Here is a 27,217-nt window from a genome sequence, read left to right on the forward strand (position 1 = left end):
TAGCTGATAGAGTAATTGGTTATAGCACTCGTGAATATTTTCTAGTTATATAATAGTGAGATATAAAATAACACAAATCTAATAAAACGGTTATTAATATTCAGTACTGTCGCCTTTCACTTAGATCACAGCTTCTAGTCGGACCATGCTCCTTATCCAGACTTATGTTGTTTGAGTACCATGATGTCCTTCCATTCTCTAATAAAAGATTCAGTCTATTGTCGCCTAGCAGTGATCATCTCTTTTCCTGTTTAGACTTAGACAAGAGCATGCTAGCTGGATGGAAATTTTGCACCACTGAAGTTTGTTACTGACTTTTCAACGTTTCAACTAACGAACGTAGTGCAAATCTACCAAGTACATTATTGATTCATGCATCTAGTTTAAACAAAACCTGTATTGGTTGTGAGCAAGAGGTTTGATGATTTTACATGGGTTTACAAATTTTGAATGCTTGATTCCGTTTCATTCTTATACGAAACACCTTCTATACAATCCTAGTGTGTATGAAATTGAAAAATTACATTAATTCTACACCCCATGGTATCCACGGTATTCACAACCTGTCGGTCAATCACATAATACGAATTTCCCGAGTCCATGGGCCTTGCACGATCATCAGATTAACGGGCAAACAAAAAGTTGTCGTCGCGTAGTAGCTGCTAAATATTTCGAATTATTTGTTAATTATTTTGTATTATATTATATCTCAAAATATCTTGTGTCTTATATCTACATAATTGTTTATATATATATATATTATTATGATCCACTATTATGGTGACATAATTTTGTTTTAGAATCAAGGTTTCAGTTATAAGATAAATAGAGGTCTTAAAGGTTAAAAGTTGCATAATGTAGTTAATTTTGAATTTGATATTCCATCAAGAATCTATTAGCTATTCTCTTATAAGTTTATTGGCGGTGATAATTAAAATTCAGAAATAAGCGAATTTCGTTCGTTCAACGTGATTGAATGGATAGATCCAATGGAACCCAAAGTCACGAATAGAAATAAAGATAAAAAACTATACAACTTTTTTCTTCATAGATATTCACAAAAATTTGAGTAAGCCTTCTGTATTATACAATGATTTATATTTAATGAAAGCCTTCTATTATAGAAGTACTTTAGATTTTGAGAAAATGTAATACAATGAGATTATTCGATATCTGAATATATAGACATTAATCGTAGCTAAAGTTAATACATACAATGTAAGAGGTCCATACTCACCTACCACATATTTTATAACAAAAAAGAATTAATTTTTCCTTAGTTAGCACATCTCAAAATTAAGTTTTTGCCATCTTTCGCATTATCCCTAATAGCATCAAAATTTATGGAATAGAACTATAAATTTTAATTAGATTATTTAGGTTTTTTTATTGTTTTATTATTGAAAGTTGTCTTGTTTTTATGATATATATGAACCATTTCTAAAAATTCTCTTTTCAGTGTATTTGATTCCGTTATTATTAACAGTAACAACATTCGGTTTTCTTGCAATCGAAAGCCCGTTATATAATATTGAAAAGGAAAGAAAAACAAATGCACAAATAGCTTCAATAGAAATTAGGAGCGTTAATAATGATACTCAATTGGAAACCGATGAAACAGATCGATATTGATAATCATAGACATCACGACAAGGTTATGACTTGTTTAAAATCATCCGGACTTTTGAAAGCTATGATTATCATGCTTAGTCTAATAATATTCCAGACTTTTTGTGGAGTACACTTGTTACTATTTACCTAATCGAAGAGCACGCTGCATTATCTTCATTAGATATATACATAACTTGGTGCATTGGTAAGTATCTGATAAGAGATTTTAACCAATGAAATAATTTTCCTTGACATGCAGCATTTATAAATTAGGTATATCTTGAAGATATATCTGATTGATTCTAGAATCAATGTTGAAATAATATCATAGAATATATCATTAAGAATCTCTTTATCTCTTCAAATACTTCCCTTATTGAGAACTGAAAATTTTGATAATGTAATAAGTGAATTGTGGCGTCTAGAATTAATATAAAGCTTTTTTTGAAGAAACCTTCATTTATGGATTGGAATCTTCCTTTTCCATATTCTAAGAGGTCCATGTTGTCATGCTATTCTCTGACCGGAGATTCAATCTACTGGCTTTTAGTAGTGATCAATTTTTTGGTGCCAGTTCAGTAAGATCCCACAGGTTATTCACGAAGTTCATATCATGTTAGTTCACCAGTGTGAAACAGTGATGTTTTCTCAGCCCATTATATTATTTTCTTTGTAGCGTACTTCAGAAATGTGTATAAAGATGTATCTCGCATTATCTAGGAACTAGGCTTTTCATGCTATAAGCTGGAATTACATCTACTCTTGTTTTGAAAACGATACTTCCAACTTCATTTATCACCAAAAGTCGAATGGACTACTCTCTTTTAATGATTTGCGAAACAAATACTTCTTTCTTTGAAAATGCCTAGAATAAAAAAGTGATGTTCATCCCTCTCCCTCTCTATTTATCTATCTATCTTCCTATAGGTGTGATTGATATCTCACCCACAGTATTAACCTTTCGCGGCACCGATCCTGCAGATAGCTTTTTCATGTATATTTTATAAATATTGCACATGCACACACATGCACATGTTTACTTCACTAGCTATCTAATCTACTCAAAATGAATAATAGTTCAAAGATTTTCAGCATCAACATATGACCTTTCCAAAATTCACTCTTCGTCAAATCATCTAATATTCTCCTTAATGGCGATCTAGGGTTATTTTGCTTATATTGTTTGGAGACATGTTTTTGTAAACTTTGTTATTCGTTAATTAGATAATAACTCTACCATCTACAGGTTCTTGGTGGTTGATGATTTCTATACAATACACGTGTTACATAATAAATATGATGTCCATTACCCTTTGGTTTGTTAACTTTTATTGCGGAAATTTATTATTACTTTTTTGTATGGTTTTTGTATCCAAATAAAAATCACTAATGTACACTATGTATATAGTAATACCAAAGAAGTGTGTTGGTCATATCATGAATGAATATTTAGGTATACGACAGCTCTGATCAAATTGAGTGCTCACAGTCGACGAAAAACAACAACAAATTAATGATTTTGAGCAGTGTTTGGAGCTGTTGAATTTTTGAGTCGATATGTGACATCGCTCTATCATTTTACACCATAGTCCAATCGATAGTCAGATAAGTGGACAGCACGTGAAGAACCACCTGGAAAGATGCAAAAGTCGACTGACAACATTATGGCAGTAGTATTTTGAGAGGCGCATGGTATAATATTCATCAACTATTTTAAAAAATCATACAGTGACTACTACGTAGGGTTATTGAGGCGTTTGAATGACGGAATCGGGAAGAATGGTTCCATTTGAGAAATTCTCCAGATCAAGTCCTTACGACTTATTCCTGTTCTCAGACCTCAAGAGATGGCTGGCTGAACATGAATTTGCCAGCGATGAAGAGGTTATTACCGGAATTGAAGCCTATGCTGAGGCTATCGACAAATCGTTAAAATGGTTATGAAAAATTGTATCACCGCTATAATCATTATTTCTATGGAAAAAAAAATTTTCTCATGCTAGCCTACGGAATTTCATCCCACCTGTTATTTACTGATTTTTCAACGTTTCAACTAACGATACCATGGAAGCATGGCATTTACTTATTCATACGTCTAGTTTAGACAAAACCTGGATTGGATGTTAGAAAAATGTTGACTAATCTTACTAGGGCTACGAATTTTAGTCGCTTGAATCCATTTTTTTAGTAATAAGAGTTTATTTTTACTATTCAGTACAAAAAATTTTATTTTGTTGTAACGACATCGAGTTCATTCTTCTAAATGAGATAAAATGCTATATGTTTGACTCATGTCATAATAGTGTGAAATGTGATTTTAACAGACAAATGTACAGAGATCTTTTTAAAAAGATACAGAAGTCACTATTTACAAAACTATTACAATGAACTCTGCTGAACCACGTTCTCTGGTTTCCTATTTTAATAGTCTTCCAGTTTATATCACCAGTTTTTGATACTACCAGCTCTTATAGTTTTCTTTGAACTCTCCAATTGATGTCAAATTATATATATATATATATAATATTATATGTATATGTATCTTCCTTTAGCTGCTTGCAAGCAGTACAAAATTACAAAATATTTGTTAGTCATCCATCGTCGTGTTTCTGTCTGTTTCCATTATTTTTTCCTTCCAATTTGATATGAAATTTTCATATGAAATCCATCCAACATTTCTCCTATGGATAAGGTTTCATTGTTGATCTCTAGCAAAGCAATATTCTTAAATTAGTAAAATATTCCACTACGAGAGGCAATATAAAAATGCCTCATACCCACATAGTGAATTCTTTTAGTTCTAAAGCAAGATTGCAAGAAGATCACAGAAAGTCATTACTGAACTAAATAATAAATTTTTCTAACAAAACTTTGATTTACTTTTAGGTAGTACAGGCTTTCTGTCTTCTTAAGTATGTGCGTTTGCAGTAGACCGTATCGAAAGAAAAATATGTCTCATGATATCCTTCGGTGGTATGGTAGCCAGTTTGTTATATTTTTGTGTAACCTTCTTTTTATTCTGCGACTCCTATATTATTTGTGACTTCATATACCTTGGGCGCTGGACCAATATCATCAATATTTATTGCTGAAATATTTCCTATGAAAATTAAGATGCTGATGTCAGTTATTATAGCAATTAGCTTTTTAGTGCTTAAAATTGCAACATATACGTATATTCCTTTAGATGCATGTTTATACATAAATATTACTTCATGTATTATTGCTGTAGTAGTTATTCACTTCTTATATTTAAAAACTAGTCAAAAAAGTTTCAATGAAATACAGTTAGCATTTAAAAGATTTTGATTCGAAGTAAAAAGACATATACATTTATTATTTTCAAGCAATGTCAAATAGTTTTATATACAATGAAGAATCTCCTTGCAATCAAAGTGTTTCCCGAATTTGAATATTACCCTACCAAGCATTCAAATTATTTCAAACGGGGTAACACAAAACAATGAAAACGAGCAAAATAATGAGAGCCTGAAAAAAATTTGGTCAAATGCTTTGACGCAAATACAATGATACACTAGGATTTTTCGGAAACTATGATCGGGTTAACCAAGTCATGATCTAAATTTTCCGGAACTAACCCGCATCACATTCATCGTTGTTAGGAAACTGATTAAGTTAATGGGGTCCTTTCATATGCTACCCTGATAGACAGACCATGGGTAATTGTGATCAGCTGACTGGCTGCTAAATTGTCTATGTTTTTTTTGAACATTGAAAATTATTTTTTATTCCCTCTTATGGTTGCCTTCTATTTATTCACATGACGATATTAAAGTATGTATATATGTTATGAGATTTGCGGTTTTTATACTTTCTATCTATCATATTAGAATTGACGCAAAAAAGTAGCAAAACTCAAAATTTCTTGTAGATCATGTTTTTAATTAGAAACTTTATCGAAAATTTACTGTGGTCTAAATGTCGTTCTGGGTTAGGATCTGTAATTAACTAATAATTGATCTACTCACCAGAACCAGGGTTTTTTGTTTCCAAAAAGCTCTAATGTCCGTTATCTTCTGCTGTATTTACTTTAACTGGAACAATTCCTTTAGGTTCCCAAAAGTTGAGATGTCTTCTAGAAAATGCTACAATCGAGGACATGAGGTTAAAATTTTTGATGTCGCATACTGGATTCTGCGCAGTCCATTTCTCTGCGTTTATACAAAGTTTCTAATTACTTTAACATAGTTGAACATTATGTTCAATTTCCAAAGGTTCTTCTTATGGTTTGTTAGATGTGTTTTTTAGTCTTCTCAGATTTTTTTGGAGGTAGTGAAGTGAGTGATTTTATTTCAATTAGTGACACTTGAATGTCCGAGGGTCATGAAAATAAGAGGTAGACCAAAACAATCGATTTTAGCTTCTACACATATATCATCAAATCGATAAATAGACTTTATTGAGCATTTCATTATGAAACCTATAAAGATAAATGAAATTTCCTTTTCCTCAGTTTCCAATTTCAAAAATAATAGTACGGGTGAAAAATAGTATGTAGGTTAATAGTCTAAAAGATAATGAAATAGAAGCAGAGCGCAAACAAGGAAAAGTGTGTGAGTGAAAATAATAGAAAAGAAAACTGTTAGCCTTCACAAATAGTTTAGAGGATATAAAACTTGAAATTAGTCGCTGACATTCCTTATCAGATGTTTACTCACACTCCTTTGAAGCGACTTGAAATATACATGAGCATAAATGTTGGTTTGAAAACTAAACTGTCACAAGTTGCTTGCAAGATCCCTGTGAAGCTACATGTGCTTCTAGGAGCCCTGGCAGTTTTGGACTATATCTAAGCAGTCTAAGCAGGATCAAAATATATGTTTGAGTATGAACAAAAATATTTTTCCGTAGAAGATTTGAAAGTCATTAGATTAAGCCTGCCTTCTTACAATTGCAAATTTTCGAAATAATATGGATAAGGTCTACAGATGTAACTTTCCTTCGTAGTCCCTGTAATTAAATGTCTAGCGTACGAGTATATGCTTGTTTTGATAATTTTCAATTTCGAGAAAATTAAAATCCAATTAATTATTAGTTCACATTTAAATAGACCCAAATGCAACGTATTGTAAATTAATTGTACATTCACTATTCACAAAGCTTCGGTCATTGAAGTGAATGAAGAATTCTAAATGTCATGAACAATAGTGTTAAGTAACGAACCAATTTTTTCATGTAACGAATTACCGGCAGAGAATCTATTCTATGATTTTAAATAACAACAATGAAAGAAGGACGCAAATACATATGGATTAGATAAACGAGTTTATACGTAAAACTTAAGTTACCTATATTGTTTTTCTAACAGAACATTTATTTTTTAACAAATAAATTGAAAAAATTATTTTATATCAACAAAGTATATGAAAACTATTTAAATTGCTTTGTATAACGGCTAAATACCGGAACTAAACTGTCTATTCATATCTAGTGAGATACTTTAAACCATGTGGTTGATCTCGAGAGTAAAGCATGTCATTAACTCGACATCGACATCACCGTGATAACCGTGAACTAGGAAGGCAACGGCGTCGACAACGAAGCAAGACTTTGTTTGAAAGAGGCCTTCACGTACATTGAGGACTTTCTCATTGTGATTTTCTAACAACAGGGTTTTCAGACAATTGTGTTAGTACAGAATATTCTAAGCTCAAGATCCCATATCCCTTCTCAATGAATTTGGTTAAAAAAAAATTTTTTTGATAAAATTATTTTTATTCTGATGATATTCTATATATAATCGATATCATTAATGTTACACTCAAAAAAAAAAGAAATTATAGAAGTTGATTATTTGGTAATGAGAAAGATTTACATCAAAAATAACATTTGCATGAAATTTTATTGAACTCTACTCAGAAAAGATTTTATTATGTGATTGGCGATATCATAGCTGAGTTTACACCTGTACATATTTAATAATAATAATAATAATGACCCCACTCAGTAGAAATTTATTACGTGCCTTCCCATTTTATAATTGATACTTATAGCTTTATAGCAGAATTTATGAGCATGTTGAGAAAAATAACATCTAGCACAAGAACAGAAAATTTGCAGAAGAGATCACCAAGGGTGCCAAGAACAACTTAACGTCAAATCAATCACCTTCTCGATATAACACTTCAATTCTCCACTGATATACATTTGTAGTTTGGACTCTCTGAGTGTAAGTCCCTACATAACATACTGTTTTATTGGACCACAAGTAGGCGAAAGCTAGACTCCAGTATCATCATGGGTTAAAACAGAGCTAGAGGATATTCAGAGATTAACACGAACAATGATAACAAAGAACAACAAACACGATCCTAAGTCATCTACTATTAGTATAAAATTACTCCAAATAGAGGATAGTAAAGGCTTAATTGACCTTGTTAACCTTACAGGAAATCAGAAACTTCAACTCTGCGTCGGGTTATATCCAAGTTGGATGAGAATTACTCACCTCTCAACCCTGCCTCGTCAGAATCTGAATTCAAGTGATTATTAGAGAAGCTAGATCAACGGCAAGAGCAAGCAAAAGGCATTACACGGTAGACATCATCAAGACTTCAACCAGCCGCATATTGACTTATTGACAGATGGCTTACTAGCGAAACTTCATTTGCAACAATAGAAAACTTTATGATGGTTATCTAAGATCAAGTTATCACTGAAAACTATAATATGAATGTAATTGAGGATTCGAACACTCAATCCGATATATGATAAGTGTCAACAAACATCAGAGACCATTCTAAATATAACATCTGGTTCTTTGTAATACCTCAAACGTTGGAGGTATACATGAGTGTTCGATAATTGTTCAATGTTCAATGAAATATAGTAGCCGTTGGATTATTCGAGAAGTCAGCATCCCCCATGTTTCACAAATTGCTTATCCAGCTCAATAAACTTCACAAGAAAACTACCTCTTGAGCCACAAGACACTAATTACAACAACGATTGTCGAAGATTAATTTAATGGGTTTCATTGGAAAGTGTGTTTGCACCTGTTGTTGTCGTTTCGTTGTAGGTGCATCATATTGAACCTGTGACAATTAATTCTATAGAAGTTTCTCAATTAGCATTGCAACAGTAAAAAAAATTTACTTTCTGCCTCAAAAAAATGGAAATGCTTCGGTAACTGCAAGTTAAGTTACAGTCGCCTACTACTGCACACCAACTATCACGACATGCTTGAAAATGATATGGTCGATCAGAGGTTGAAAACAACCTCGGTTGCTTTCAATTCCATAATTATTTCCTCTGATCACCAACTAATAATTCAAAAACATTACTATAGTTTTGTTTACCCGTCTGTAGAAACGATATCTCTTCAAAGGAAGCATTGAATAGGACTCAGATTGCCCACATCACTTTGGTATCTAACAATATGTTTATGAGATTTTTTCATGTACCTATATCATTTCTGATTATTTTATTACAAACTGTTGACATTGTTAGAACATTTGTAATCACAAAATGAGTGCGATGTATGCTGAAATTAATGATTGTGTTTTATTTTTATTAATTTTTTTGTTGTTGAATTCTACTCTTTAAATATTCACTCTCCGTTATAAGTAACATTTATTGTAGTTGATTTACTCAAGTTTATTTTTTTTATTCATATTTATTTTCTTCGTGGATTATACTAGATAAAAAAGGACCTTTCTCCTATAACTTGTGATTTTGGATGGCCTTTATGATATTTTCTAAATATTAAGATGTTTGTCGTATATAAACAACGTTATAATTTTCACAAGGTTCTTGATATATTATGTTACTTCTTCTGTTTTTGGGTATTTTGGATTTTAGTGGAGTGAAATATTTCGATAATGTACCTATTAAGTCCTTTTGAGTTATATATACAAATATTCGTGTCACACTTGTAGAAGATCCGTTATTGAAAAAAGGGACAAAATTGGAAAACACATGGACTTATCTCAACACGAATTTATGAAAGCGTCGGAAATTCAATCTGGAATGATAATCTCAAGAAAAATAATCTAATGGTAGTTCTTTTTCTGTAGAATATGCCGTAGTTGGTAATTGCCCTAGGTAATCCCGTTGTAGTTCCCTTGGTCGAGTTCACACTAGCGTAGTGTAAATGTGACTTTCCAAAGAACCCTTCGACGTTGCTGCCTTTGAAGCAAGGCTCTTCTACCGAGTCAAATCCAAACATGAGCTTACAACATTTCTTGGAAAAGTTTTGGAAATGATACAGAGTATAATGGATACACGAGGGCTACTACTCAAGTTTTAATATATGGCAATACTGATGTGAATATGTCAAATCTGATAATGCAATCATAAAGTGTAACATTTTTATATAGTGAACGTACTTAGAACATTTTGTCATATGAGTGCCATTTGAGTAGTTTGAAGATAGACTTGGAACATTTATCTTGGTCAGAAATAATTTTCTATGATTTTCTACGTGGCTTACACCAACAGCAGTGTACCGATCAACTTGATTCAACTTTTGGTAATGGGGAACCATCTCGAGCCACCTTATTTTTCGAACTAAATCGTGGTCGTACTTCGCTACAGGATGAATTTCGCGAAGAGCCTTTATTGAGGCAGAAAAAATCGGTGCTGTGCGTGAAATGAAATTGCCATATCATCATGTGACAAACCGTGAGTTGAGGTATATTTGGGCATTAGTTCATTATTACATTATCATTAGGCTCTTAAAAAAATTCGTCGCATAATATGACTCAAAAGGTCGTTCCGATTGGTATAGAAAAATGCTGAAAAAATTTAATCACTCTGCATCAAAGGACGTCGATTGATGAATCTATGTATATGAACCCGAAACTAAACAACAATCGACTGTATGGATCTTTTAAAGCAAGCGAAATCCAACAAAAATAGTTCGCGCACAAAACACTTGGAAGTAAATAGTCGCCTGGTTTTTTGAAATAACTTAATATGTCGCCACCGTTCCATTAACGTATCAGGGATGAATCAATCTCCACAACAACAATGCGAGCTTTCACATATCAGTTCAAACAAAAACGTTTTTGAATAGTCAAACCATTGAATTGATGGATCATACGCCGTTCTTTGGCACCTCTTTATTCCTGCATTTCAACAGTTAGTTGCAAAATCAACGCTTTTCTACGCCTAAGGAAGTGATTGATGCAATCAAATCACATGTTTTAGAGGTACCTCAATCGGAATGGAAAAAATGCTTCGACAATTGGATCAAACGCATGCAAAAATTAGTTGATCTCAATGAAGAATATTTTGAGAAACAATGAAGCCATATCCAATCATAATTATTTGTTTTTATTTGTCTATCTCAAAAATTAAGTAGCATCTCCCATAACATGAACTTGACATATGCGATAATACTGCATCATTCATCGATGATATGATGGGCGATTCAGCAGACTTTTCTGATTTGATCAAGACTAAAATATAAGAACATCTAATGCCTTGCAAAACATAAATGAAATCGAGCGTGCAAGACCAAGACTAAGACTAACATTAAGTGATAAAAACACAGGACCAAGAATCTTACAGTATTGCGTTTCTAAATTGTTAACAATTGCCTCCAAAACATTTTTTGTTTGCGAATTTCTTGATTTTGCATGAAATAAAATCACTTTGATACTTGGATAAGAGAGAAAAGAAATTTATGTTTTGCCTCCATTTCAAATTTTCTCATCAAACTTTGACATAATGTATAGTATCTAACATAGAATTTGTGGATACGTCAGTGATATTCATACTAATCACGTTTCGACAAGAAAATTATCGTCTTCAGATACTGAAGGTAAACTGATTGTTGGTGTATTAGTAGAGTGAAAAATGTGTTAAATATGTATTATGGTAGACAGTAACGTATTTTTCACAAATCCTCCTCACTTATTCACTCAAATTCTCAAATCTGACTTATCTCACCAACTGATATATTGTATTCTATAAAATAATAATAAACTTCATCAACTGTTGAATAAATCAATGATAGAACATTTGTTGACACAATTTTCAAGTGTAGCGATATCATCTTTCCATTTTTAAACTATGATGAGAGTTTTAGAAATACAAGGATACACATTTGAAACGAGGAAGCTGAGCATAAATTGAGTGCACTCAAACGAATTCACTTATTTCTGAACTTTTCAACAAAAGTCTCGCCAATGTAACTCGAAATTATTATTCCCTCCGTTTTATACGCTTTTATCATCAATTTAACAGGAACGATTCCAACCATTCCTTTGATTTGGAAGTGGATTCTTAGTAGAAAACACAATGAAATGAAATCATTTGGAATAAAATGGAATATCTTGCAATTTTTTTCTTTAATTTGACCGTCGATCCGGTTTAAGTAGGTAAGTAAAAGACAAACATTTATTATTCATTACCTCAAATTCTATTGCAAAATTCAAATTGATGTTACTTCATGTAAATTAGAATATTCTCACGAAAGACCTCAAATAAAGTTTTTATTGGAAATTTTGTTGTACAATAAAAATAATTTTGTGATTCTTCATAATAGAATCTTTTACACTGAGAAAAATTCATTTAAGTCTCATCGAATACTTGTATACTGCCATATCTAGTAACCTGGGTTACTTTTTTTTCCGTGTTATTAAGCACACTTCACCTGACGCTCTCTGGCGCCACTTCAACCGATAATAACAAATATTAATTGCGTATCGAAACTGGTACGTAGAAAACCCAAGAGATGTAGTTCAATATTCGTCGTGGTATAGGAAAGTAATTTCTTTCTCCTTCGAGGAACAGCAGACCCAGTCTTCGTTCGAAACAGTAGTTGTGATTATTGGAAATTGGACTCATTCCACATTATCGGGACTTGATACACTGAACGTTAGTAATTGGAGATTGTTCACCTAGACTAATCAAAAAGCAGTGCTGGATGATACTTTTTGAAATCTTGAATTCTAGTTGGAGTCTCCGAATTCAAGAGTGTTGGACAGCTATAATGGAATATAGTGATGTCGACATTAATAATAAAGGTTGGATAAGGTTACGTTTGTTTGAAAAGATGTAATTCAATATTCGTTACAACATCAACCAGAGAGTTGCTTCCTTCCTCGTTAAACAACACACTGCGTTTCCGAGTTATGTAATATCAAAATGACAGAAGTATATAATGTAGGAACAATTTTTAAATATATTACGAATAACCGAGTATATAATAGTTTCTATAGCACATTTTCCAATTAAAATTTCCGTCAAGCACAAGCTACAATAAATTAGGAAGTGAGATTAATTGTTAGATAGCAAAAATCTTGGTACGATAAATTGAACCCTTCATTGTCTATTAAGAAAATATGGGAAAACGGATTGTTTCACGTATTTTCCGGCTAAAATAAACAATTTATAGCTCTACCTTCAATCCAGCTTACCATTAACATGGCGGAAAGGTTCGAGGTGCTACATCCTTGCATTACAGCAATTTAAGAGAATGCGAAATGGTCGATCTAATTGGCAAACATTGACCCAATTAAACGTTCCGTACGATTTTCTAAACGAGCACTACGTCTTCTGTGTTTTCCGTCCGTTTCCCTTCATATATTTTAAATGCGCATCCTTTTTATGTGTGTTTACAAAATGCAATCGGAATTTTTTCCAGCTTTACATGTACGGTCACAAAGAATTAGTTGAACGACAAAGCAGAGAGAATTGCAAAAAACGCAGCAAAACAGATTATAACAAAGTGGATCGTGTTTCGAAAAACTCGAATGGAGAGTATTGATTTGGCATCATTCATTTACTGTTCAATCAACTAGTCCCAGAATTATTCTTTGACTATGGTCAATAAATTTACATTAGACTGGCTTTAGATGCCAAAGAAATTTAGTCGTTGTTGTCTGTTTAATTAGGTTATGCAGGATATTTCATTACAAGCTGGAAATTTTCCAACTTTTGAATTCACACATATAAAATGGCTTTTTACCAAGCTACAAAGTGTTTTATTTGAAAATTAGGAATAATTTATATCGAGTACTCTAAGACTACTAAATATATTCTCATCGTAATTGCGGCAATGTGTGGGTTAAGAGTTAACCCCTCCATCATCTACTCTTTGTGAGTAAAGAAATATTTTTTGAACATAATTTATTGAGGTATATTATGATGATATGTCAAATTAAATTCGAATTTTAGAATAAAATTTCAACAAACCTTATGTTATCTGATAAATATCATAATATTTGGGCTCAAGTACTATATCCAAAGCATTATGCATCTCATTTCATTAATTTTGAAGGAATTTTGTATTGCTATTGAGAAAGAGTAATTTCATGTATCAACTCCATCACTTCTGTTTCTTTTCGTCATTTACTCTAGACAGACTCAGATATAAAAAATTCGCATATGCGCTGCAACTTTATGCCGGGTTGCTATCCAGCGGAAATGACAAAAACAAAACAAGAACTCGGTCCATTTGTGACAGTACGCGAAATGTTCTTTATTTTTACAGTGTTTTCGAAACTTACTAGTTCACGACTAGAGCTTTTACAAACACTTACAGTATCCCGGCGAATGTAGGTAACTATGAAGGGTCCACGTACTTGGTATAAACGTCCTTGAAATTAGGACCAGTTTGTTTTTATTTCCATTGTTGTGACTTAGTGTTGATCTGATTGATTTGATGCGTTGAAAAAACCAGTCGCAATGTTTGATATAAGTATTTTATTTTATCAAAATATACCGAAAATGTATGCTTGTATATACATACAAGCATACAACATACTTTTAAAAAATCTTGTACAACAGAAGAAACCTCCAACCCAATTGAGGCGTAGAGAAATTGTGAATCATCCTTATTGGATACCATATACGTCGACTACAAAAAAAAATTAAGATAAAGGCTGCTTTTATAAAACTAGTGAAAATGTGTAACGTGACCATCACTTGAACATGACAAACAGCTTTTATTGATTTCTATTGGTGGCTGGTGTGAACACACAGTCCGTTGGGGACTCAACAGTGTTGAAATTGTATAGTTTTTGTCCTGGTACTTGGTGGAAGGCCGGCATTACATATACATGTTGTTTCCACCTTTCTTGGAACTACTCTAGATTTCTTAGTAAAATTCTATATCGTTGTATTCTCTCTCATCTCGATGCATGCAGAAATTGTTGAAATTAGCAGCTCCTATAGCAAAAAATTTTTTTTGATTAAATGAAATGATATTTATTTTGAAAGAAAATTTCCTCTAAATAAGATTTGATTTCCAGATTCATAATTCATAAAAAATAGAGTTGAAGATATTTTAACCAAGTGTAGTATGTTTGTAATCTAAGATGCATCGTCTACATTATTAAGACTTTTCGTGAATTATGATTGGAAAATGACCCAAGTTACGTTCATTGTTGCTCTGATCGAGTTGATTGCGTCTTAGTTATATGATATGATCCTTTCTACCCTGGTAGACCGATGGGTAAATGCGACAGGTTGTTTCATTTGTCTATGGAATCTTGAAATTGAAATTATTTATTCTACATAAAGGCTGCCAACCAATAATTACAGTACCGTTAGCGATAGGTTACTGAGACTTGTAGTTTTCATACTTTTTGCTTAAAAATAACTTATTAGACAGAAACTTTAGTGCAAAATCTGTGTGAGGGTGTAAATCGTAGATAACTGCTCAATAACTCACGGATATAACTTCGAGTACAGGAAATTACAAAAATTACAAAACTAAGCTGGGTGGTTCTGTGAAAAAGTTTATTTGATTTGATTTCTAATTTTTATAATGATCACTGACGGCTCAGTTAAAGTTTTGTACAGACAAATGGTCGAATATCCATTATAATGAGAAAGAAATTGTATACAAAAAGAATTTGTTAGAATTTCCGCCTAGTAGTGCCATTGACACAACACTTGAACGAATGTAGAAGTTACAAGGCAAAAGACTCAATATTACCAAAGATATACGAATGGTTTTAGAAGTATGCTAGAATTGTTCAGAACGGCACTAGGACAGAATGATTTGTTCCGAGTTATTAAGAACATTATATAGATATGAATAATTTTGGAAGATCATATTGACGATATGGAATTTGGAAGCGATTTGCAAGTTATAAAAATTGGGAGGAAAATATTATAAGAATTGAAGGGAAAATCATTTACGGGCGATCTAAAACTGGAAAAGTTGGAAAACTGGATGAGTTTTTAAGGGTAACAACCGTTTAATCTGTTTTTCTGACAAAAGCACAGATCCTATTGAAAGTCTATGCCGCACAGGACTGCTACGGTAGAACGCTTGTCTTCCAGCAATCATTTTATGGAAACGAAGCTAAGAAATAAACTTCCTACGACCACAATAAAAAATACCTTGCCCAGAAGTCAGAAATCAAAAATTGTTTCAAATTTAATGTGACAAATGACCATTCAAATAATCCCATATCAAAATATTAATTTACAGATTGAAAATGAGAGCTTATTACCACCTTCTGTTTCAATGTCATGGATTGTCACATTCTCTGAAGTCTTTTAACTTTTAACTCTCAACCTTTACTAATTTTATTTCAAATAATAAATACTTTCAATATTTAATTTGATTCTAACTTATCAACTCTTGTTTTTAGTTCCCTCTCTAACATGTATTCTATTTATTAGGTTTCTGTTCGGTTGCTTTTAACAAGGTCAGACGTATTTGAATCTATGTTGAATAATTTTCCATTTTGTACAGTGTGTGTATAAAAAGTGTTCAAATTTCAACTTCATGGGTATAAAATTTTGGTTTTTTCTATTTTCATGCATTCAGGGGTAAAAAATAAGGCAAATTCATGTATACTTCCCTATACCCAAACCTTACCGTTATCCAGATATTAAATATTTTCAGTAAATTTTTAGAGGACACGAAAATTATGTAAATTTGCTTTTAATACATGATGAATGTGACAAAGTTGTTGGTAGAACATGTACTTTATTTGCTGCTATCCACATACTCTTCGTTATTAAATTGAGAACGAGCAATTTTAACGATTTTATCAACAATTGACTAATGACACTTTAATAAGTGTCATTTATTACAAAGCCTACTAAAAGTATACATAAATAATTAAAACTTGTTAAAAAATAAAATAATAATTTAAAACTTGGAAACGACTAAAAGTTGGAATAGGATTAGTAAATACAATTTGATATGATTTTTGTACAGACCTGGACAAGATAAAGAAATATACTTTTTTATTTTTTAGTACTTGTATCAACAAGTCAAAATAAAATTTAAACTACACCTGCATCTCAGAAAATTTACTGAAAACACTTAATATCTGGATAACGGTTGAGGTATATGAATTTGCCTTATTTTTCACCCCTTAATGCATTAAAATAGAGAAAACTGGGTGGTTCTATTTAAAAAAACGAAGAAATTCGATATTTGTGAAGCTAAACTTTGAATACTTTTTATATACGCCCTGTATAAAATGAAAAATTTTTTCACATATAATGAAATATGTCTGACCTAGCTTGAAGAAAACGAGCAGAAGCTCAAAAAGTATGCATTTTTCGGAAAAAGGTTTTCAAAAAGTATACTGAGATTTTACAGAAATTTCAAAAATGTATTAATATATAGGGTGTTCTATTCCAAATAACAAATTTTCAGTCGATTTTCGGTAGAACCCGAAGTCGGCAATCTTTGAAAATATTTCAGTTAAAAATATTGTGTCTAAAAACTCCAACGTAGAAATTTTCATGATTTTACTATAAGTATTTTGCCATATACAGATAGTTTTAACTCATCGTGGGACACCCACACCTAAATTACACCTAGTCCAGTCTAAACATCAGTTATTGGATTGTCTTCGAAGGTCTTCATCGTCTCCTTCTATTCTACGCTTGATATATCAATGATACATCAATGCTTTCTTCGGCCACCTGTTCTGCTCAATCCTCATCACATGTCCGTACCAGAGCAATTGCTTAGTATAGTTTTTTTCGATGGAGCAGAATCTGGATAAAACTTTTGCAGCCATTGCTGAGCTTTTATAGTATTTTTTTCATCAAGAAGCAATGACGAGCTAACACACATTGTTTTGAAAATAATAAAAGTAGCTTCACTTAAACGGCTGTCACTTTTTTCTAACTAATCGAAATGTCATGAAATTTCAAACACAGTCTTACAATAATATAAAAAATCGAACGATGTACAAATAGGTTTATTTTTAGGCTAGAAAATATATAAATGAACAAACCAACCGTAATTCTGAATTATTGTTTAGAAAATCCTTAAGTACAAATTATTAGTGAAAATAATACCTGGAAAGTGATTAAAAGATTCTTATTCAAGATTTCTCACCAGTAACTATTTATCTATTTTTATAATTGAATTTATGTATTTTTTTAATATTTCATGGCTTGTAGATGTATTTTTTGATTTTTTAATAGTATTGATTGAATTTTTATTCTAAATCCTTAGATATCTATCTTATGTATGTATACAGCATCACAATCATAACAAGACACTTAATATATAATATCACTTCTTTTGTTTAGGTGTTTCCTATTTCAATTTCGTGAAATCTTTTGATAATAATAATTATGTCCTTTATGACTTCCAATAAATCATATTTAAGAAATAATTCGACAGTTTTTGGGTCCTTGTACATATGGTAGGAAAATAATATTTTATTTGTTGATATTTAATTTCTGTGTTGTTTCTTACATGATTCTAATATCTGTATCTTGAATACGTTATTTATAATTATTTCAAAAAAATTCATTTTTTTATGCAGTTTTTGCTTTTTAAATAGTTAAGCATTTGAATTCAAGATCTGATAGTTAAATGGACCTAACATAAAGACGATTCATCACAAAATACAAATAAAAAGAAGAAGGGAAGTTGAGGAAAACCATATTATCGAGTTGCCACTCTTAATAGAATGGAAGAAGATCACTGTTGTATATAGATTTCTTTGGATATAAAGAAATTTTACTGTTCTATCATTATCCCAATACTCCTACACGGCAGAGTTGAGATTTTCTGCATTATTAGACTATTAGACGTGGATTTCTAAATATTAATTTACACTTGCTCTGAGTATCACCTTCTCTTAATTTGTACAACTTATGTTGTTGATTATGAGTAAGTGAAAGAATGAATAAATAAATGAATAAATCAATATAAGAATGAATAATGAGCACTTCTGATTCTTCGTTACCAAGTATTTAAGACGTATAAACTTCATCCGATGCTTTGAAATTTGGTATTTACATCCCCATGGATACTTTAAATGTTTTCATAGTATCTAATGGAGCGTTGCAAGATTCTCTTAGGCATGCGATTTTTGTAGTTTCTTATTTCTCTCTTCCCTGTGTTTGTTCTCCATTCTATCTTCGCCATCCTTGCTTTTTTTTTAACTGCAATCAATAGAAAGTATATAAAATATTATATATATATAATATTATATATATATATATATATATATATATATATATATATATATATATATATATATTTCCTGCTAGCTATTGTATTTTCTTTATTAGTAATTTCATGAGCGACGATATATGAACGGCATCATGGATGAACCTGTCGGAAAATTAATTTGGCTCCATGTTAAGCTTCCGCGTCTGAAACTGAAATTTGCACTGAATATAATTATGTCAGAGATTATAGTTAACATGAAAAGGAGTTGTATATTCACCTAAGGCTAAGAAATATGACATAAAATTTAACATGTGAGATTGCAAATTTGAAAAAATCTAGGTATTCTCAATAATTGTATAAATATCATATATACTAGTCTCAGTTTTAATTAGAATATTACATTTAGTTTATTAATAACGTTAATGCCAGTCAATTTATAAACAATAAAATGTATATATAAGTGATACAGAGTGTGAAAAGATGTTGAGAGAAAGAAACTATTCCTCAGACAAATATACCGCACCATTCAAGAAGCTGCCATCATAACTAATCTCTAGTCTAATATGTTTATGTTTTTAAATCGTCTTGATTTGATGTCTGGTCTGTTATTTTTTAATAATTTTTGAAACATATATAGAAATTTTGACGTTTCGACTACTTTTAGTTGAAATGCTATTGAACCCGTTTTCTTGTTTGATTCTAAGGCCTCAACCTGTCCACTCCTTAGAATTTCACCGATGGAATGAAAAGCTGAAACAAAAATATAAAACGATTAAAATGGAAAAGTATATTCTTCCTTCAATAATATTTTTATAGTCTTTTATCCACAAAATCCTTTCAATTTTTACCAGGTTTCCTGTCGCCTTTTTTCCAAAACATCCCCAAGCTATCACCGAACCTCCGCCACGCTCTACAAACGGTATTACACATAGATATAATATCCATTCTTCTTTTGACATGGACACAAACACTCTTCTATTAGAGCCAAAAACTTCAAACTTTGATTCGTCACTTCATAGAACTCTTCTTGAGTCTAACTTTTATGTTTTTCAGCCTACTGTAACCTCTTGATTTTTTTATGATCCGTTGAATAGGATTCTATACTACCACCCTCAAAGGCAGATCCCTAGATTCCTTGATCTGAGCTGTCATGTCTGGACCCGTGAGTTTTCGATCACGTTTACTGATCAATACAATACGTTTATCTTCAACGGCTGTGGGTTTTCGAGGCCGTTTTCTCTCTCCAAAGCCCACTTTTACTTAGACTAAGGAGAGTTGCGAATAATGCACGAGTTTCAACATATAGTTCCTTCGCTTCACCCATTTTATAACTTACAAGTCTGAATACATATACGAATTTCATAAATGATGTCTTGGTCCAAAAAGTATAAATTACAGTACGTTCAAGTGTCTCACGGGGCTAGCTGGGACTAAATTACAATTATAAACACGAAAGAGAAATTAGTTAAAGTGTATTATTTTGAAATTTGATGAATGGCTTCTGGGGTGGGTAAAAACTTTTGACCGGTAGTGTATATATAACGGATATAGTGCGGTAGAAATGTGATGGGACATTATTTCCACTTTAACAAAGTCTAACTCACGTAAAATGAAAATAATTTTGATCGAATGTTGGATTGAAAGCCTATAAATAAAGAGTCGTGGTCGATAAAATGCTTGTGTGTCACGTGTCAGTTCATATCATTTCAAATCATTATTGATCAACACACACATTCACCTAAGGAATTATCAAAAACGAAAGAAACAACCAATTTCATTATTTCAAATTTCCAGTGAAGACAGAAAATAATATACTTTTTTATATCTATTTCTAAAAATCAGTTTAATATGTTGTGGTTGTATCTATTCAGAGGAGGCAAAATATATATTTTATGTTCTATTAATCGATTTTTGGTAATTTCCTGAGAAATCGATATACTATTTACTAAAATAGTGAGTGCGATTAAGATTTGTTCTATACTAAAAATAATATTGTATAATTCAATAATGGCTATTACTCATGAGTTTTTTCGCACTTGTGATGTCATCATACCTGCTTCAAAGATCAAAACAAACTAGAAAATGATTTATTACACAACTATGAAAATTCCAACTTTTTGCTGAGAAGCATCAGAAATAAATGTGTGTACTTGTTCTTTTTTGAGCAATTTTGACTTCTTTGGTATATATCCTTCTTCTTTACTTCTTGATAAACATTAATTTATCAAAATGAGTAATGTGTGTGTTATTTCTCAAATTTCTCGATTCAAGCATTGAGTATTTTGGCCATAGACTTGCAATTAGGCCTTTCTTTTCAATATCTGAAAAATATGTCAAGAAAACCATCTCTGAATAATGCTTTATGTTTCTCATTGCACTAAGATACAGAGTGAGTTTTGTAGTACTTTTGCTCTTTTTCAGTAGTAAACTTAATGATGTTGAATTATCACATCAACAAGAAATTATTCATTGATGGGTGTTATTAATATATAAATATTAGAACGTTAATAACGGATGTAGATACATCGACGACGGTAAAGAATATAGAACAAGCTCGTTAGAGAATATTCCAACAGACTTAGTGTATGTTTCTGATTTAGTATTCCTCGTAATCCTGATTGTTTGTATGGCGGTTGACTTCGTCACTTCTGACAAATGTTACTGGAGAAAAAACTGATTGGAATCATCTAAATGCGATTAGTTTTAAATATTTACATATAATATTGATTAGAATCACCTAAAAACGTTTAAATTATACTCAACTTATCATAGTATAATCAGTAAATCGTTGGCTTCCAAATTATTCCCAATCCATTCTTTGTATATACCTGTTTCTATTTTATATATTAACAATAGTTTTTGTTTTCAGGATTTCTGCAGGCCAACATCAAAGCTGATCCCTCTACTTTACCGACATTCCAAACGTCGAGTCAAGTGTTTAAGGTCACCGATAAGGACACTGTTGTGTTACCCTGTGAAGTGTCCAATGCTGGTGAGTGGGTATAGAGCCTAATTTAACAAGTTGAATAATATTATCACTATTTTATAAGAGAATCAATCCATTGATAATACAGTGTTGATTATAAAACCTTATATTTGATACCATCAAGTAATTTGAAATTTCGTGTCATCAGAGATGAACTTAGAGGTGTTTTATTCTCCATTATTCAACTTGGATTATTCTGTGTTTATGAAGAATTTACATTTGATTCAGCTTTTACTAAATTTTAATAATTCCGAAAATGTGTAATATTAATTGAAAAATAGTATAATAAAATTTTATTAGCCATTTTCGATAGAGGGTTTGCAAAATACTCTATAAAATTCTAAAAGTGATATTTTGATAAAGACCGAAGTCAAGATTTCATGCTTTTAAACTAAGTTTCAATTGAAACTATCCATGAATCTATGATGTAATTAATCCTAGATTCATACATTCATCTATCTGGTGAATAAAGAAGTAAAAGACTTTCAAGATATTTACTTTGTATGATGGTCAAATTGCACCTTTTATTTTGAGAAAAAAATTGATTATAATGAGAATTTCAATAGTAACAAGCCGATATGTAAAAAATGAACATTTACAAAAAAATAGTCCATTGGCCTTCGTAAAGGTTTCATAATATTTTAAACAACATAGTTTTGTTTTGGAAAGATTTTTTACTTTCGATCAAAACTCATAAAAAAACTTATTTCCATTTCATCTTAATGAGAAAAATAATATGTTCAGGACTTGATATTTTCTTACTCCGAAATAATGTAAATGCTGATGAACTTGATATCAATTTCGTCGAGTTTTTTTTCTTAGTTTTTTCCACAAAAATTAAACTTTTGACACATACAATGTGATGAAGATAGAATTAAAACAAAAATTCAAGTGCAGTTCTGATTATTTAACATTTTGGATTTAATATGGCTTGCTTCCAGTGTACATATATAACACAATTATTGAATTTTAACATAGAACACAAAATTATTCGATCTAGGAGGATATATCTATTGAATTGGAAAAAAATGTCCACTTTCAACAATCAATGAAATCAAATCATCAGCAATGTTAGATCTCCTTTTTGACTAATTATCGCTTTTATTAGTCTTACCATACTATAAAATAACGTTTGACGCTAATGTGCTGTCCTAACCTAACCAAATTCAGCTGATCTAAGCTTTCTTATCAAGTTATGCACACAAGGTTTGAATCTGTGATCTAGACTAAATGAGGACTATTTGATAGCCAGAATATGGTTTTCTGTAATACTACAATTTTTTTTAATTTTGGGCGTATAACAAGGAGAGGATATTATTGGTAAACACTCATTATTCATATTACTCCCCAGAAGTTTCCTACCCCCAATCTATTACCCCTAACTAATACTTCGAATTCAACTTTAACACTTGAATTCATAAAGTAATATTTAGAAATAGAAACGCTTATGTGCTTTCGCATGATATCCAGCACCGACCGGTATTATCAAATGTAATTCGTTGTTGCAGTTTCCACAGACACCGACGATGATACTCATTGGCACTCATGTTTCTCACGTTACATTTAGTGTGAACTTAGGAGGAGTAGATATCAAATTATTGGAGAATTTTTTTTTGTTTCTCCTCATATTTTCAACTACTTCATAATATCTTTCATACAACAAACGTTTATACATAAAAGGAAATCCTATTTAAATCACGAAAACTAGCGAACTAACGAAAACTCTAAAAATTGAAAAGCCGAAGATATTTCTAAAAAAAATTCTCAAAGTAAATTTAATAGTATTATCAGAGCATGGTGAAATGGACGATAGTTTGAAGAAAAACCTACAGTATACGTTTTATATTCATTCATACCAAAAAGTAGAAAGTGATTATAGATATAGTGCGAAGGAGTTTATTATGATTTTTATAAGAAGCTATTCCATTGAACTTGGCAAAGTAAATGTTGAGAATTTATGAAATTGTCGCCTTGTTATCAGTCTTTAATGTGAGTGCAATATTTCAAATAATTTGGTTGCAAACCTAGGGTTATATATAGAATTCACCATAAAGCTCACATGAAATAATATGTAAATATATATTTAGGAAAATTGGTTAGTAAAATGGAAGTAGTTGCTGAACCTAACGCAAATTCACAAAATTTGGGGAAATATTTAGAGAATCTACAGTTTCGTATAACATTGTAAAATTTTTATTTCGTGAGTTTAAATATGCTAGGAGAATTTCAAAATGGAATTTGACGTTGTGGGGCATGTGTGAAGAGTGTTGTGTATAATCAGAAGAATGGACCTGAACATGGCACAAAATCTAGAGGTAGATTCAATATATTAGCCATTCTCTTTGTGAAAAATTCATAGTATTTGGATGACTAGCAACTAAACTGAACTGTAGTCTTCTATTTCATACGCACCCAGCTGTAGTGCTCTGGAGTTTCACACTCCGAGAGGAAGTGGATAGAGGTTTCGTCCTCTGTGCAACAAAATCTGCGCGCCGCATAATCTTCTAGGCCAAGCGTCTTCAGGTGTTTCTTGAGGCAACAGTGCCCCGATAGAACTCGTGCTAGCATTCGTAGATTGTTCTTACTTATGTTGATACATTCAGTAGATTTACTCTGGTTATAGTTTCCCAAACAGTCTCTGCCTGTCTCAGTCCTGTAGATTATCCAAATTATTGGTTTTGCTCCTATCTACCTCCTTTTACAGTGTTTTGTCCATAGTAGCGTAATTTTATTTTTTTTGCCAAGTTGCTAGACTATCGAATAGGATGATGATCTCCTGTTTGTGATAGCTTCTCTTTAGATTGAACTGAATACATTTTTCAATTGCATAAATTCCTGCTTAAAAAATGCTTGCTGCGCTGCCCAGGCTTTAAGAGTATTCTGGGCTCGTACACTCCTATTCCAGTTATGTCTGCTTTTTTTGATGCATCCGTATACAATTTAATGACATTTCTGCTTATTTCTTGTATGGTGTTTTGATCCCACTTGCTTTTACGGTTTGTTATAGTTTTCTCAAAGCTAAACTTTCTCGATGCAACGTCCTGAGGCATGTCCCAGGGTGGGTCATTATTTATGAACGGGTTTTCTTTGATGATTTCGTCTCTGAACATTCTAAGGGATGTTTTCTCCTCTCCCACTCTCCAGTACTAAATGGAGAGGTTGAAGATTTGGAATCACTTCTAGTGCAGCTGTTGGACAAAATTTCATGGGCCCAGTTGCACATAAGCAAGCCTGTCTTTGTACCTTTAAGAGATTGTTCCTCGTGGTATCCAAACTAGCTCTAGTACATCAAACGACCTCTCGATAAGAATACCTTTTAAGGTGGACGTGTGAAATTACACCAAATATCTTGTATCAAATATCAACTTTCTAAATTAAAATGTATATAGAAAGAAAGAGTGATCAACCCTAGACATTAATATTATTGTTTCATGTTTTGGAATTTTATATTTTTTAGGATTATTATAATCATTCGAATATGATCATAACGAATTACTATGTAAGCGAGTCAACAGTAAGAATGGAAGTTGGCGTTACTATTAATAAAAGGTCAGTAAGAGCACACTAGTAGTTTTCAATCTAACCTCACAATGAAACATATTAAGTTACATATCACAACTAAAATAATGAACAAAGTTTTGCTGAGAAGCTCAAAAAACCTATCTTTTTCGGTTTCCTCCAAATCTAGAATGACCCCGTTAAATCTATTTTCAATGTCTCTCAGCACAAAAATAATTGTCTCTCTCTTGCCAATTTCTGTCATTTACGGAATTAGCCTCCATCACATTCCAAAGTTATTCAATTTTGAATAAATACTTAAATTATCTAATTGATAGAAATATCTTTTGTTGGCATAGCTGAAATTATGAATATTTTCAACTAACGGCAATTCCATCTAGGATTAAATTCGAGCGAGATAAATTTGTTTTTTCTCCATTTTGAGAAAAATTAGAGTAAGAAATAATTTGCCTTTATTATACTACTGGGAGAAGATTTTGGAGCGAGTACTTTAATTTTAAATCAGCATTCAAACTCCTTCGAGATATATAGGATAGTAATTTTAAAGTGGAACTAGGGCTTTTGAATAAAATTCAAATTTCTGGTGAAATTATCATGTGATCTTCTAGTTTATATCAAAAGAATTTGAAATAAAGTTTACTCAATGCATTATAATTATTAATCTAATATTCAAACTTAATGAAACTGAATAAAATGATTGCAGAAACTTTTTCTAATGATTTTATTCTTATGAGAGAATATATTGCAAACATTCATCTATTTGCTTATGTAGATTAAATCTGCATACACAATCTTCGAAAAACAGTTAATAATGATGTACTCATTTGTTGAAATTCGTATTTATCAAAATATCAATATTTGTAGCCTGAAAATAAGAAGTTTGAATGTTTTATTATGGTACATTATTAATGTACTTTGTGTGCATGTTTTTATACATAACAAAGATCTATGTGATAGTCACACAGGAGAAAGTATACCTACTATTACTGGGTGCACATCAGCGGGTGATAGGGTTCTATAGCTCAGATTATTCCCCTTTGTGGCATTAGCCCGCCATTTTGTTTCAGCCCTAAATTTGATGAATACTGAGGAGTTCAAGGTTATTTGCTTGCTTGATGGAGAAACGCTAAATGAACATTGGTTTTATCGTAATGAGGAAATTTCTGTTTATAGTCCGAGTTTAACAATAGAGCTAATAGGATATATGAAATACTTTTACCCATTTGAATTTGTATAACTAACCTTATAATGGAGGGTCTCCCTACAAATACTGGTAATTCCTCTATTTTTATAAAAAGTGTAAAAGGTATTTATAGGTTGCGTGACGTGTACTTATTTGAATCCTTATGAGAGTTTTTATGAAGATATTGTGATAAATAAATGAATAAAACAGTAAGTCATTATTCTTCGGTGTAATTGATAAATCCAGTTATATTTTTTACAAAAGTTGTTAGAAGTCTCCTTCAGTTATACCAGATGAAGGAGTGCTCTATGAGTATATATTTTAGAGTTTTCATTCCACAGACCAACTGCAAAAATGACATAAGCTGCTGTTGGTGTTTGATGAAATAGGAGGTTCTTCCAGAGTTTTTTTTGTTTGTTCTGAGTATCTCAATGCCCAAATGTCGGTTGCATATATTATGGTAGGTAGTACAACGCTATATATAGGATCTTTATTGAGTTGAGAGATGATAAACCCGCTGGGTTTATTTTTCAAGATTGGTTCCTTGAGATATTCT

At 31.6% G+C, this 27,217-nt stretch overlaps 1 protein-coding gene across 1 annotated transcript in view; it reads left to right on the forward strand.

The window, feature by feature from the left end:
• LOC130903512 (limbic system-associated membrane protein-like) overlaps window positions 1–27,217 on the forward strand; it is a 1,047,744-nt gene that overhangs the window by 570,587 nt on the left and 449,940 nt on the right. Inside the window, exon 3 of the mRNA XM_057815654.1 lies at window positions 21,843–21,965. Within this exon, the coding sequence (XP_057671637.1) occupies window positions 21,843–21,965 (123 nt within the window). The remainder of the gene's footprint in view (window positions 1–21,842; window positions 21,966–27,217) is intronic.

Source organism: Diorhabda carinulata, chromosome 2 (genome assembly GCF_026250575.1).
Source record: "Diorhabda carinulata isolate Delta chromosome 2, icDioCari1.1, whole genome shotgun sequence".
NCBI lineage: Eukaryota > Metazoa > Arthropoda > Insecta > Coleoptera > Chrysomelidae > Diorhabda > Diorhabda carinulata.